General features: G+C 37.3%; 1 protein-coding gene across 1 annotated transcript in view; it reads left to right on the plus strand.

The window, feature by feature from the left end:
• The window catches only part of LOC141349021 (serine/threonine-protein kinase BRSK2-like), a 231,910-nt gene that overhangs the window by 132,809 nt on the left and 82,337 nt on the right, over window positions 1–16,764 (plus strand). The window contains exon 2 of the mRNA XM_073868890.1: window positions 3,621–3,715. Coding sequence (XP_073724991.1) covers window positions 3,621–3,715 — 95 coding nt within the window. The remainder of the gene's footprint in view (window positions 1–3,620; window positions 3,716–16,764) is intronic.

Here is a 16,764-nt window from a genome sequence, read left to right on the forward strand (position 1 = left end):
GAGTTTCTGCATTAACCTCATAGAATCAAACCTCTGGGAATTTGAGTGACATTCTCAGATCTTCTGGGTGAATTTTTTTTTTTGATGTGCTTCATTATGAGATTTAATTTATTTATTTATGGACACTGACCTGTGATGATTACAGTACTGTTCAGTATATCCATACTAATGCTATTTTTGCTTACCCACACACAATACGTTTAGCTGCCTGTCAAACATCATTACTGTTTAATTACTTGTAGTTGACATTTAAATGGTAGTCTCTCTCTCTCTCTCTCTCTCTCTCTCTCTCTCTCTCTCTCTCTCTCTCTCTCTCTCTCTCTCTCTCTCTCTCTCTCTCTCTCTCTCTCTCTCTCTCTCTCTCTCTCTCTCTCTCTCTCTGTCTCTCTCTCTCTCTCTCTCTCTCTTAGGGATGTTGACTGCATTCTCCAATATTGCACAACCCTAGTAGCTGAAGATTTCGCTGCCTCTTGTAAAAAATTTGGGGTTTGAAAGACAAATCTTTCCTTAAAATGCAATGAATAATTTTTTGAATAAAAAGAAAAAGGTTTTAAAAGCTTGATAATGGTCTATAAATGATCACTGTTTTAATGGAGGACCATCATGAACAAACAACAACATGAACTATTTGAATGATTAATAGACTGTTTGGGCATACTTGAATGTGTCTGCAGTGACTTTAACTGGTTATGAAAGGATAAGAAATTCATTTTTTCCTTTTCATTTATTAAATAAGATGATGTAATTTTTTTTAAAGTCTAACATGCATGTTTGTCTCCATGTTTCTCAACCATATGCTGACTAGGGCTGTCTGTCATAATGATTAAATAATCATCTCATCGCGGTTGTTTGACCTCATTGCGATGATTTAAGATCACCGCAATGATTGCACATCTCTCCTAAAACACAAGGGGGAGCTGCAGCGCCTGTATAAACGAGACCGTATCAGATAGCGTTCCTTAACTGACAGTGTAATGCAATACATTGCAAAGCCATTTAATACAGTGGAAAAACAGCATTTAAAGAAAACTTTGATAAGCAGTATGAACTGCCAGGTAAAACATACGTTTCCAAAACAGCAATTTCAAATTTAGGGAAGTGAAGGATGCTTTCTTAAGGATCGGTAAGGAAATAGATTTTTTTGCATGTGGTCCAGTACTAAAATGACCATTGGCTACTATTTAAGGCCTGTTCTGATATAGTCAGTTTATTTTTTTGATTGTTTTTTTATTTTTCAGACACTTTATTGTGTTTATTTCTTAAGAAAAATTATCAGTTTTTGAAGATATATTCATTAAATAATAACTTTTAAATATTTGTATTTATATTTTCTGCCAGATAAACCTTGCAAAAGATTTTTAATAGAGATTTTTTTCAATTTTTCATTTAAATAATCACAACAATGTGTGAAAATTATTTCATGACCAAAATATATATATATGAGAATTAAATGTCAAAGCAATAATAATCGCCAAAGCCCCAATACAGGCAATTAATCGTTATAATCATCACATTTTATTAGGCAATTGAACGTCAGCCAAATTTCAAAATCGCGACAGCCGCGCCCTCCGCCAGCGTCTCCACCCTGGGGCTTCGTCTCGTCTGGTCTTTGGGTCCTGCTCTAGACCTTCCCTCACCTTTCATCACAGTTTTTTTTGGACACTTTCTTTTTTGTTTGTTGCTCCCTCCCACTCGCCCCTTTTGTTGTTTATCTACGGCGCGAGGTCGCGCCTACCGGGAGGGGGCGTACTGTCAGGGTTTTGGTTCTGTTTAGTTCATTGTTATCATTGTTCATCATTGCTCTTTGTGTTAGTTACCTTTAATTAGTCTCACCTGTGTTAGTTAATCACTCATCATTAGTTACAGCTGTTTGTCATTATCACTCACCCTTTATAGTTTGCCCTCATGTTCCTGTTCTTGGTCTGATCTCGTCTGTATGTACCCTTGTCATCGTGTTTTCCAGTCTATCGTCATTAAAGTCCTGTAAGTTTCTGTAATCCCTGCCTTTGTCATCTTTTAGTTTAGAGAACTGTGACACTACTGGTGAAGTTGTCACTATTGACCTTTTTTGTTTAAAGGGATAGTTCACCCAAAAATGAAAATGATGTCATCATTTACTCACTTTCAACTTGTTACAAATTTGTATTAGATTTTTTTCTTCTGCTGAACACAAAGGAAGATATTTGAGCAAATGTAACCAAAACGCTTTTGAGCACCATTTACTTCCATAGTATTTTTTTTCTAACTATTAAAGCCGATGGTGCTCCTGTTTCCTGCTTGATGATAAATATTTTCATTTGTGTTCAGCAAAACAAAACATATAATACAGGTTTGTAACAACATGAGGGTAAGTAAATGAAGACAGATTTTCATTTCTGGGTGAACTATACCTTTAAGACTTTACTTTGAGAAAGGGACCTTTATTAAGCAAGCTGGTTGGTTTTGTGAGGAATGGCCTAAATCAGTGGTTCTCAAACTTTTTCAGCGTGCGGCCCCCCTCGTGTACGACACATTCCTTCGTGCCCCCCCCAAAGAAAATTTATGACAAAAAACTGTTCTAAAACTCAACTTTTAATTAAACAAAACATATTGAATGATACAATGTAGTGCTGTTGGTTAGTAGCCTTATTTGTTTAGGTTTAATTGCACAGAATTCATGATAAATTAATTTATTTTATAAAATGTCATAAAACTCTGGCCCCCCTGGCACCATCTCGCGGACCACGGCCCCCAGTTTGAGAACCACTGGCCTAAATGACAACCTAACAGCTGTTCTTGTAATACGTTGATTTGCAGTGGCTTTCAAAGAAATAGCTTTGCTCTTTTAAGATTTTTTATAATCAAACCCATGACATTTTCACTGCTTATGCAATGCTTAACCAATTGAGACCCCCATAGTGACCCAAATTTTTACCAAAAAGTAAAAAAGCAAAGTTGCTTTTTATGGCTCCTTCACTCTTCATACGTTTTTTAATGTGTTACTCCTTCGTGAATTCGCCTCCTGGTTCACCTCACGTGTACCTGTAGGCAATAAAACACTTATTATCTCACCCCACACAGGTGTTTATCTCTCTTTACCTTGTAGCTCTCCTTTACAGAGCAGCTAGAAACTTTGCTGAATTGTTCTGTGCTTAACAATCACGAAAAGACTTTTAGGATAACAATTTTTCTTCAGTCCTTGAACATGTCGCTGGGAGGGAGGGGAGCTACTACCCTGAACATTCACCACTTTGACAAATAAAAGTCTTAACCACGTGGCGAATGCTTTGAAAAACGATTCTCTCGAGCCGCCGCGCTGCTCGCGCACCATGAAACTCCACGTCAGGAGTGATAAACCCGAAAACCTTCGAGTTGAAGCGTGCCATTAATTCCATTCGCGGTTTTGCTTATGTACTATGCTTCAAATATGAATGGAGCTTTTCACATGTGCCCTGAAACTTGCTTGAGTTCGGGTATCTAAAAAGATACGGCCCGTAAGAGAGGTTTGGGCTATTGTGATGTTGATTTAATGTTACAACATTAAATAAATTGCCTACCACCGTGATTATTTAAAAATGCCAGTCGCTCTAGTGAAAGTGTGTTTGTTTGTAAAGCTATGTCTTTGATTTCTTTTCCTCTAGGTCTTGTAAAGCTCGGCGTGCACTGTGTCACGTGTCAGAAAGTCGCTATAAAGATCGTAAATCGAGAAAAGCTCAGCGAATCTGTGTTGATGAAGGTAAGTCCGCCTGCTTTTTACGGAAATGTCTTTCTCTCTCTCACTGTCTCTCGTTCTCAATCCCCCCTAATGCTGTGAATTCCAGGTCTTCATTGGTACAGATGTCAACCGAAGTAAAGCTTAAATGAATGAAAGGATACAACAATAGCAACTACTTGATGTTATTTATTGGCCGTAAAACAATACACTGTGTGGTACTTGGCTCGTAATTATTTCCTTTGATAAAAGCAGCCATGGGAACACAGAGACTAAAACTGTATATTCAGAAACCTGATTAAGGATAATTGTCTTTCATGGGAGACGTATTAAATAATGAGATTCTTGTTATTATTTGGAAATGGCTTGATTTAGAATCCCATACAAACATTTGCTTAAAGTTTCTTGTGTCGGATTGCTAATTTTGAATAAGTAGCAAACCAAATTTTGGTATTAGAATTTGATCTTAAAAGACCTCAAAATGCTGCAGTTCTTTCGGAGATTTGCAGATTTCCATAGACTGTAAAAAATAGTAGTGTACGTGATGTCACCCATAGGTTTCTGAGATGGTTTTTGAAGCCAATAGTAGGCGGTGCCTGCCGTCGCCACCTAGTTTGACTCTAGTGACAGCAGTGGCAGTTCAACCGTCACTCAAGTGGCCACACCCTTAATTATGCATACGGCCTAATATAAATTAAACCGATAAGTTACAAAGAAATTCACCCCCCTTACAGTTGTCATGAAGGGAAAAATTAGCTATATAGACCAAAAACACTTCTTGTACCAGACTGTAAAGATATTTTTTTTTGCTGTAAAGTTGGACATTTTAAGATGGGGGTCTAAGGGGATTGACTCCCTTTTGGAGCTGGCCTCTAGTGGCCAGTCTATGAATTGCAGTTTAAATCACTTCTGTATTGGCTTCATCAGAGAGATCGGAAGGTTGCCCCTCAGAGATTTCTTATGTTTGATAGCGATGCCGATAAAAAAAAAACACACCAGTTGTAAAAACATAATATTTTGCTAATCCTTATACTTTGTACCACTTAAACATAAACTTAAGTTCCTATTGTGGTGTAGTTACTGGTTAGAGAGTCAGGCTTGTTACCCGAAGTTTGCCAGTGGCACGGCCCGGAGGTAGCAACTGAGGTAGAGGTCTTCATGGGTCCACTTAGATCCGAAAACCTGAGGTCCACCCAAGCGAGTTCAGGCCTAAAAGTTTCACGTGTGCCTCGTACACGGGTCGGGTATAATAATAATATAATAATATAATAATAGCGGCATCAGGTCTCGGGAAGTTTCAAATTAATGTGTATTTGCCAAACGGACCCGAGACGACCCAAACTATGTTGTATATGTCGTGTGTGTGCATCAAGTCCTTTTCCAACCCTCCCTCTGTTTGCCAAAAGCACTTGCAAAATCGTGTGGCTGGCGGTAGGTTAATTTTCATTGTGTCAGACCTCTCAGTCAATTTTTAATGTACATTATAGTGGTTACCTTGTTGTCGTTGTCAGATAACTAAGTAAAATAAATAGAGCAGCGGGCAAAATTGGATGTGAGGCCACCGCGTTTCTTTCTGTCTGACTGGTGCGTGCGGGTACATTCGGGTCCAGATGGGTTAAAAAAAATTGCCACTGGTTCGGGTCAGACTCATGTCTAATTTTCTCGGGTTTGTCTCGGGTCTAGTCCTTCTGAAAAAAATGTCCTGAAAAGTGAAGCCAAAACATTTAGATTGCACCAGGTGGCTGGCTGCAGTATAGCTCATAAGCCCCGCCCCTTTCATGTAAACAAATGGGACGTAAGTCAAACTTAAAATTCAATATAAACTTCAAATATTTTCTTCCCAAAAATGGTTTCTGATATTTTAGCTATTTCTTATGTAAAAAGCAGGCCTTTGAACCAGATTTTTTTCCCCAATTAGTTCGTTCCTAACAGAAACAGTATTTTAACATTTCCGGTTTTCGGTTCAACCCTAAAATTGATGTTCCTGAACCGTTTAGACCAAAAAAATAAAGTTCCCGAACCGGTTAATAACGTTCCATGTCAGCTGTGGCTGATCATTAGGACATTAAACTTAAATTATTAGTCTACATAAGTCCCCATAAAGTGAAAATTACGTTGTTTTTCATTGCTTTATTCGCCAAATATATTTTAATGGACTACAGTATGAGACACAGCAGCGTAACTCTCCCTCAAGTTTATACATCAAGAGTTTTAATCTTTGAAGGGCATAGGGATAATCACGTTTGATTGGAGTTGGACCGGACACATTCAACTGCATGTGCATCTGTGCGTACAGAAAACTGCTCACTTTAGCGCCTTTTTTGCCGTTAAATTATTTAAAATCACTTAAGTGTTAAGATTTGCAAGCTTTTGAAACACGTGCAAATGATCAACTTTCACCCTGTTTAAATTTGCGTATTAATCCGCGAATCACATGCAAGCCGAACCGTGGGTCGTGATCTGTACTGATCAACTGCGATCCGTTACACCACTAATTAGTATTAAAAAAAAAAAAACATCTTGAGAAACTTGGTAGCCTACAATATTTCCCTCTTTTGATTGAGCATTAGAGACTTGGGCTTGAGTAGACTACTTGCTGGTGGCAAGTGAGTCAACGACGACCAGAAGTGAACTTCACCGAGTCATATTGCACAGAAATCTTGTCAGAGAACGAAAAAATAACGGTATTAACCAGTTACCATTATTTTAAATAAACGATTCTGTTCCGGAACATATATTTTTTTGAAAGTTTCTGGTTTTGTCTCTGTTCCTTGCAAAACATCAAAAGTTTCTGGTCTTCATTTTCGTTCCAAGAACCGGTTCAAACCCTTGCTCACATGAATCCAACACGGAAGTGACTTAAACCGCAATTCAAAAATGCCTTTCAGAAACCTGTGGGTCCACCACGTCAATGTTTTATACAGTTTATAGTTTGCCCCAATTGTTCCTCGCTGCCCACTGTTGGTGTGTGTATTTATGACTTGCAGTGAATGTGGGATGGGTTAAATGCTGAGGTCACGTTTCAAATGCAGGCTACCATACTTGACAATCACATCACTTTCCTGTAATGTTTTAAAGGAATATCACAGTCAATATTTCATTTTAGATTGCATATCTAAATGTCTTTGGCATGCATGCAAAGGATGCACTTTGATAATAAAACAACACAGTTTGACTGTGATTTAGTATCTGTCTCATAATGCAAACCTACAGGCCGATGCATACTGAACACAAAAACGCGAGCATTATCTGAAACCGCAACTTCTAATTCTAAAAAGAGTCAGGGTACACATGTTTTTATAAGACTTTAGGTACATGAGGTTTGTATTGTATTGTATTGTCAAACTGGGGGCCACGAGATGGTGCCAGGAGGGCTCCAATTTTATGACATTTTATGAAATACATTAATTTATCATAAATTCTGTGTAATTAAACTTCAGAAAAATAAGGCAACTAACCAACAGCACTGCAATGTATAATTTAAAATTTTACAGTGTTTTAGGTCATACATTTTCTTTGTTGGAGGGCGCAAAGGGAAGCACTGTACATGGGGGGGACGCACGCCGAAAAAGTTTGATAACCACTGCTGTAGGTGATAGCACAGCCAATCAGAAGGCATGACACTAAAGCCTCATTAGCACACACAACACTGAACTCCAGACGACCCGATTGCACATCAAAGACAACGAAGACGATACGACTCCTCACTAATCGTTGCTCCTCAGGTCTAAACATTATCATTTATTCCACATATCCCATAAATAATGCACGTAATGTAATTACTTCTGTATAAGCCATGTATCTCTGCATGACGACGGGGTGTTTGGGATTATTTCGAATTGTGTTTTGTGTGTGTGTGTGTGTGTGTGTGTGTGTTTTGGTGCGCTGTTGGACTCCTGACATTCTCATTGTATTCTTCCTGTCACTGAGATGAATATGTGCTATCCCAGAACCTCATGGCCACGTTGCAAATGTCACCTTTTTAAATGCAAATGTTGCCTTCTCTGTTTCTGTCCCGGCACCTACGACCAGACGGCATGTACCGCCGGGAATGAGATTCTCACAATCGCCATTGGAGTGTCCACACCTCTGATTTTATATATAAAGGTGGAGGACGCAACCGTGTAGCGTGAAATCAACACATTCAGATGGCGAAACTCACAGCAGTCATGTTTAAGGATTATAAGAAGGGGAGGATTGGAGGAGAAAGCGAGGTCTCGGAAGGTTTGAGAGGTAGATAAGGATTTCACTTTTAGTTTAAGAGGTGCTGTGAATAGATAACACAAGAGTAAGTGTGTGTGTGTGTGAGGAAATGTAATGCGTGGCTATAGCTACTATTTGAAAATGTAGCAAGTCATGGTCTGAAGACATCATAGATGCACTTAGTGTTGGGGAAAGTTACTTTTAAAAGTAATGCATTACAATATTAAGTTACTCCCAAAAAAGTAACTAATTGCGTTACTTAGTTACTTTTCATGGAAAGTAATGCTTACATTACTTTTTAGTTACTTTTGCGTTACTTTTTCTTGGCAAAGGCTTGATCTCTTTCAGGCCTTGCAGGTTTTTTTTATGACTGAAAAGTTCTGCATTCAGAAATCGTATATTTCATCACAAAAATGTCAAGCTCTGGCCTGCCATTTCAGTTTCGGACTCAAACTGTTTCCACACAAGTGTGTACGCATAGAGTGTATAATGTGATTACGTTTAGTTTAATTCAGTACATATTTTTAGAAATCAAATTAATTAAACTAAAAAAGTAACTTGGATTACTTTTTTGAAAAAGTAACTCAAATATGTACATTTAAAAAGTAATGCGTTACTTTACTCATTACTTCAGAACAATAATATTATTACGTAATGCACATTACTTGTAAAGCGTTACCTCCAACACTGCTGATAACCATGCGTACATTTTTTTTTTTGTTTTGATTCAGTCCGTTTTTTGTTTAATGATGCATAAATAGTGTTAGGGTAATCCCGCCACTATGCGCCCATGTTTGCAATGCCTTCGGGGCAGTCATTCAAGACTAATGTCCTGTCTACTTGAATGGGAAAAGACAGATGTATCTAAAATCCTGTACTAAAATCACAATTAACTCTTTCCTCGCCATTGACGAGTTAACTTGTCAATTAAGAGAAAGTGCTTCCCTGCCAATGACGAGTATTTCCATCAATCCGTGATACCGCTATTATCCACCAGGTCCGCAACTTATAAAACCCGGAAGTATCGCCCTTGGGAAAACAGCTGTATTTCTGTGTATGTTTTCAGGATCGCTCTGAATCTGATCTATCAAACAGTCATATCAAAAGTCCTTCACAAAAATGGAATTATCAAAACTTTTTGCTCAAAATTTTGTGTTTTTGAAGAAACCTACCCATATCTGAGAGGTGATAAAAAGAGAACTAATGAAGGTAGGATGAACGTGTCGTTTTATTTATTGGTTATTTGTTTTCTGTTTTTTAAACCATTGTTGCTTGGGTTTGGGGTTAGATTTGAGATATGCTTTAATATATAGGTTTCTTCATGTTTTGACTATTTTTAAACCATGGTCGCTTGGAGTTGGGGTAAGAATTGGGGTTTGGGTTAGGGTGTCATTTTATTCAACAAAAACTTGCTCTAAACAGGAAAAAATGACGAATGTATCATATGCACTAGGGACAGTGTTGTGCCTGAACGAGTTCATTGAACGAAAGTTCATGAACACGTTCATATTTTGAGCGAACATGAACTGAACGTACTATATTACTGCCTGATGAACTTATTGTGAACTCGTTCATTCTGGTGCTTGTGAACGGCACGCGCTCTCATTTTAATGTCGTTCAATAGGGTGCCAGATTTCTATAGAGTCTTCCAGACGAAAACCTGGTAAAAACACATTGTAAACAGGCCTTAATGTGTAGCGGAAAAAACACCCAATCTGGCAACACCGCCACCAGGCTGCATGCGTCATCAATACAACACTGACTGGACGCTGCTGAAATCCAAATCCCTGCCGCGGTACTCACATAGTTTAACATTAAATAGCATTATATTTGTCGTAAACGGTTAACGATTAACATAAGTTAGGCTGCTAATGCATATTCTGGATCTTGAAATAGACTTTGCCTAGCTCACGCTATTTAACGTGCACATGCGGTTGTCCTAAACGCGATGCCTTACAGCGCTTTTCGCCCGGAAAACCCCATTGAAGCACCGGCTAGCCTTTCAAGGTATGTGCAAGCAAATACAAAAATTAAAAGACTGTCAATGCTAATGTAAAACCTGGTTGGATAAGGATTTAAATTTGGATATGAAGATGAAAATTTAGCTTCAGTGTTAAAACTGATAAAATAATTGCTGTCTGTGGTTATATGGGCTATAATGGCAATCATTTTCTTTTAATAATATGGGAAAAAAGAACTATAAATTTGTTCATTTTTGGAACTGTGAACTAGTTCAAAATTTTGAAATATGAACTATGAACTGAACTTTTAAAATTTGTGAACTGTGAACTGAACTAGTTCATGTAGAAAGTGAACTTTCCCAACACTGACTAGGGATGCATAATGATTAATCACGATTAATCTATAGCAGAATATACGTTTTTGGCTGGCATTACAGAATAGAAAATGGGTTTGCCTATATCATCCGTGTTGTTTTTTATATAGTGTCATGCTATTGATTTACTGCAAATTTTTGTCTTCCTAATCCTTTTAATGACAACAACCCCTTATTTTATACAAAGACAACACTGACATTTTTGCATGATACTAACTGTGGTCAAATTGTTAATTGTTAAGTTAACAGATGGAGGCAAGGAAAATTGTTGAATAAATGTAATAAAAATTTAGTGAATATAACAATGTTTGAATGAACTCTGCATGAGTATGAATACATTGTTTGAACACAGGTAAGATGTGATGCATTGTAAGCCTCAGGTCCTAAGGGAATATATTTAATGTTTAAAAAACTTAAGATTATGAAGTACATACACATGACGTGACTCATCATAGCTTCAGTCAAGCAAACATGAACATATAAAATAAAGATTCAAAATGATGCCATAGAAGAACTATTTTTAAGTGTACACACATATATAAACCCACACACTTGTGTGTGTGTGCATGTGTGTGCTTTTGTGTGCACGTGTGTGTGTGTGTGTGTGTGTGTGTGTGTGTGTGTGTGTGTGTGTGTGTGTGTGTGTGTGTGTGTGTGTGAGGGAGCGGGTAGCACAGTGAGGGTCAAGTCTGAACATCAGCGCTGTGATGATTGTACTTCCTGTGAGCTCTGAGTCTGATTAAAGCTTATTATCCACCATGATTCTCTCTCTCTCTCTCTCTCTCTCTCTCTCTCTCTCTGACACAGCATCAAACAGAGAAAGAGAGTCAGAGAAAAGATTGATATGGATAATGACACCAAGAGAAATGAAAGAAGAAATGCAGTTTTAATAGAGATAATGCATGGGAATCAAATTACAAAAATTGTAATTTGATGTCCCCTTAAATCTCAGCGTCATGCTGGCTCTAGACAGCACAGAGATTTCCCTCGTTGTGTAGATGAAGTTTGTTGCAGGCAATTCGGGCAACAGAGACTGTTGGGAGCACGTTGAGTGCGTTGGACTTTATCCTAATGAGCAGCGACTGGATGTGACTACCAATGACATTGCAGAAGGTGAAGCTCACATGATCATTGATACAGTTGTGAAGTAGTGTACTGCCGTAGCAAGCAACCGTACAGTTCACACAAAATCGAAAAGAGGCATATTTAATCCAATATTGATGAGAGTTCAACTATGCAATGCAGCAACTGCCAATAGGAATGCAGACACAAGACCGAAGCGCGTCCTCATAGAAAATACACATATCTCTCAGGCTTGTGCACAATTCAGAATTGAATTGAGAATGACTGAATTCTAATTCAATTCTTGAATTTGAATTGATGTCAAAAACAGGATCTAGAATTAAAATTAAAATTTGAATTAAAGGAAGCAGAATTGCAATTCAATAGAAATTTAAATAAATTCATTTACATATTAAACAGTAAGTGAAGTGTTAAAATGAAGCTTTCAGTATATGTCAGATATGATTGCAATATATATTCTATAAATTATATTAGTTTGAACTACTTGTACATGGGTGATTCTCACGAAACCATTGAAACACCACGGCACTAATGATTTTAGCTTTGAAATGTGTAATATAGTAACATTAAAAAGCATCAGAATTAACACAACACTGTGTTCTACCTTGCACAATGTGTGATTTCAACATAAGAATTTATAATTGTAAATTTTATCTCATTTTCTGCTGAAATTCTCATTACCGCAATGTGTCCGGCTGTGTTTGAACATGTGTTATGTAGAGCCCGACCGATGAAGGATTTTGAAGGCCGATACCGATACAAATGTTTGTTGGTTTTAAAATCTGATATTCCGATATATCGGCCGATTTGTTTTCTTTCAGAAACGCGCAACAAAACATTAACAGATTTCCCTAACATTAGTTATTTGTAGTTTTAACTAAAATAATATGATAATTCATTTTAAAAAGAAACTTGTTTCTTTTATTGTCACAACAGAACAGAGGAACATCAAAATATATTAAAGTTCTGTTAAATAAAATGTATAAAATACAAACTTAAGATATGAAACGTAAAGGCCTTTGAACACAAAAACAACAACAACCAAATCAAACTTACCTGTTTTAAAAGACTTGATTCATAAATATAACTTTGAATAGGACTGGAGACAAATTCTGTTAAGTTTTGATAAATAACAACAACAGCAAAATATAAATTGCTGATCACTTGACTCAGGCAGTGGCTAGACGCCTAAATCTGGACCCCACCAGCAGCTACTGGTTCAGAGTGCTCTGTAAAAAACACCAACAGTGAGGAAATCTAATGAAGGCTGTTTCGTCCGTTTTTTTTTTTTTAATATTCATTTATCGGCCATTATGAATGCCGATACCGATAGTTTGGAAAATGCCTAATATCTGCCGATAATATCGGCCTGCCGATATATCGGTCGGGCTCTAGTGTTATGTTGTAATTTAATCAAATTAACACAAAAATATTAAGAAAATAAATAAATGGATGTTTTGCTAGACTACTTTAGATGACAGAAAAATATTTACTGAATATTCATGTATAATAATAATGAAGAAAAATTAGGAAAATGATGTGTCCATGCCTGATGTTCTCATCCTCCGCAACACTTTTTGAGAACAGTTTAAGCACACATACAGAATTTTAATAAAGTTTGATTTTGTGTGACCAAGCACATGGACCAGTTACTTCAAGATGGCTACCAGGTAAGATAATTTTTTTACAGTTAATTTGAAATATTGTCTTGTCAGAATGCTTACACAACATTTTGATTATCATTACCGCAACAGATGCTTATTAAATATTAATTTAATTAATAGAAGCATAATACTTTGATTTTAAATGCATGTGCAGAATCTCCAAATTATGTTCTTTCAGGTTTGTCATGTCATTTTGAAAATATGTCAGTGTTGATGTTTTCTGACTGTTGCGGTAATGAGATTTTTTAGGACTAATTTTTTTAATTATGTTACAAAAAGTGTTAAATGATAAGTAAAAGTTTTTAAATTAATGTTCCCATTTACTCCAGACTTTGTTTTTCAATGTCTGGTGGGAAAAAAAAGTAAATTTAAGCAATTTTAACATTTTCATGCTTGACTTGTTTAAAACCAAGTTTTCGTGAGAATCACCCACATAGTACATTAACAAGAAATGTTTCCCCCAGCAATTAATGTTAAAAACTTTACTCACATAACAAATAATTAAGTTAGATTTTTTGTAATTGTAATTTTGGGGAACACGATGGAACATGACTTAATTTCCCAGAATGCTTTACTTTAACCAAGTATTTAAAATGGTTGCCAAACAATTTTCCAAAGTAACTTTCCCAACACTGAATGTATGTGCGATTCTTTCTGTTGTGTGACTGTGGAATTTCTTTGATTTACCATGAATTTAATTCCACTTCCTGTCATTCCAATTCAAATTCAACTTCCTGTTGGGCGTAGTCAATTCAATTCAAATTCCAATTCATGAATTGAATGAAGGCCAATTCTGAAATTCTAAATTGTGCACAAGCCTGATATCTCTGTAAAGGTTTTTTTCAGTGTGCTATGGCTTTGTTAGCTGGGATTTCACACTACGAATTTTCAGCTGCGATATCTGTGGTGCTGAACTCAAGCGCATCAAGGCGTCAGTAGATCACCCGCACCTGAGGAGCATCAGCTCTGCTTATTTGCGACCCTGAACTAATTGGTCCTTTTGGATAATCAGCTTTTCCGCCTGTGTCTTTAATTTTTTTAGCAAATAACCCGCATATATTACCACTCCCATCTGCACTTTTTTGGAATTGTGCTCTCATGCTTATTTGCCCCGTTCAGTAAATCTAGTCCTAATACGTCTAATATAAAGTGGGACAATCTAATGGAAAGTGGGTAATACACTTCTTATGCGGTATGCAACACAAAACGTTCAACCCACTGACATCAATTATGATCAGAGAGCTGTATTATCCTCACAGACTGATGTTGCATGTTAAATACCTGATCTGCACCTTGAGCGCCCATATGCTCGGCTCTGAAATAAATTATTTCTTGTGGAAAAAGCTGAGATGTTTTTTCCTGTTGGGTTTGTAGGTATGAGTGAATCAAATAGCTTTAATTCTGTTGGCTTCTTTTCTCATCCGCCCAAGTGAAAATCTATCACATTGTGAAGGAGGTATTAGACGCCCTTCATGAGGCATAAATCACCATTCTGCGCAGTCTCCCATCGGCTTCAGTTGGTATTGATTTGAAGAGCTCACTGACTAGGGCTCAATATGCACGCTGATCTCAAAACAGTGGTACAGATTGGAACGGCTCATCGGAAAGACTGTTTGGTTTTATTTTATGTTGTGGCCCGGACTCACTCAGTGAATGTTTTTATTTGTGTTAACTTAGGCTGAGAGGTTAAGGGTCGGTCACACAACTGATTAAAGCTTTGAGCTTTAGGGTCAAGAACTGGATTAAATTTGAAGGAAGGATATGAACATACGCAAAATTGACGTCAAGGGTTCGTCTTTGTGCTCCGGCACGATTATTGCGGCCCACCAGAGTAAACCAAACCAGAGACCACCTCTCCGAGCGTACAAGGGAACTTTTATGCGTACTGCGTACGAAGCAATTACACCAACAAACCAGATTTTGGGGTCAAAGTACAGTACACAGTAGTGCAAGTACGCCCTTACTGTTTACAATTTTTCAATTTTGAATAAGTTGTTACTTTCACAAACTTTTTTCCTCTACAGCTTTGAGACACACCATTGTCTTTCAAAATCTGTGGATTTGCAGCATTCTCTGACGTACGGTAAACTGTAGTGCACCCTTAGGTTTTCACCAAACTGAGCCTAAAACTTTATGTGATTACGTGATGTTGCAGTATAAAGAGAAGACATACGATCGGGCTGGCTCTAAAACGGGATGGCACGCACAAAAATGGAAACTGGGGGCGATAAATGTGAAGTGAGTGATGTGAACTGAGACAAAGGGAACGACAAAGAAATGGGCGAGAGAGAAAGTATGAGAAAAATGAGATGGAGAGGTTTGCTGATGCTGGAGTAATTGCCCCCTGAAGCATATAATTGAAGCAGGAACAGGGTGAGTTTAGGGGGCAGAGAAAGTATGACCACACGGCCCATAACCACAATCTTATAAATAGACGCCAGTAAAAATATAGAAGCCGACTTTAGCCTGAATTGCCCAAAAAAGGAGAAATTAAGGCAAAAAAAGTTTGATGTTATGTGATATCGATCCCCTATTCACTGAACTCGGCCATGCACGGGTCAGTGTGGCATTTTGATCAAACAATTTCAGCTTTAACCCTGTTGGTCAGTACAGGCTGACAACTTTGCTCTTTTGAGCTCAATAAATAAAACTGGACAAATGGTTTGATGTGCATTTCTGTCAAGACTGTCAAAGATTGAAACCAATGTGAAATCAATGATTGAAATCAAACTTTAACGCTCCTAATCTCATCTTTAGATCATCAGACTCTTGCCTAGATTTTACAGACAGGGTCACACATATTGATATACGAAATGATATCTAATTCTAGAATGAGAAATACTAAAGTATCAAACATAAAGATTGAATCAGAGCGTAAATCTGAAGCTAACATTTGGAAACATGAAAAAGGAAAAGTTTTCCAAACATCTTGGATCTAATCAGGTTATCCTGATGCTGGGATGACAGTGCAAGCCTCCACCCCTCCGCCTTTATTACGTTCTTTGCCACCAAATTATTATAGATGCCGCTTTCATTTTTCCGGCAGCTACAGAAGAGTCTCTCAGCAAAAGATTCCCAGCATCTCTCCCCGCTGCGGTTTCTGCTCATAAAGACCTCAAGCACCCTCAAGTGTTCCACTACTTCTTATTTGCACGTTCATCTCATCCTCCTCCATTTTTCTCGTGTTATTTCTGTTTTGGAAAAATTTGAAGAAAAATTCTATGTGCAGGTTTGCATATGTGGACTGTTGACAAATGACATCATCATCATCATCATCTTTTCTTCTTCTTCGTCATCATCATCATCTTTTCTTCTTCTTCATCATCATCATCATCATCTCTTCATCATCATCATCTCTTCTTCATCATCATAATCTCTTCTTTATCATCATCATCTTCATCTCATCATCTCATCATCATCATCTCATCATCATCTCATCATCATCTCTTCATCATCATCATCTCATCTGCTTCATCTTCATCATCTCATCTTCTTCATCATCATCTCTTCGTCATCATCAACTCTTCATCATTATCTCTTCATCATCATTGTATCTTCTTCATCTTCATAATTTCTTCTTTTTCATCATCATCATCATCTCTTCATCATCACCATCATCTCTTCTTCTTCATCTTCACCATCATCATTATCTCTTCTTTTTTCATCTTCATTATCATCATCATCTCTTCATCATCATCATCTCTGCTGCTTCTTCTTCTTCTTCTTCATTTTCATCATCTCATCATCATCATCATCATCTCATCATCTCTTCTTCTTCTTCATCATTA

Source organism: Misgurnus anguillicaudatus, chromosome 6, assembly GCF_027580225.2.
Source record: "Misgurnus anguillicaudatus chromosome 6, ASM2758022v2, whole genome shotgun sequence".
Classification (NCBI taxonomy): Eukaryota; Metazoa; Chordata; class Actinopteri; order Cypriniformes; family Cobitidae; genus Misgurnus; species Misgurnus anguillicaudatus.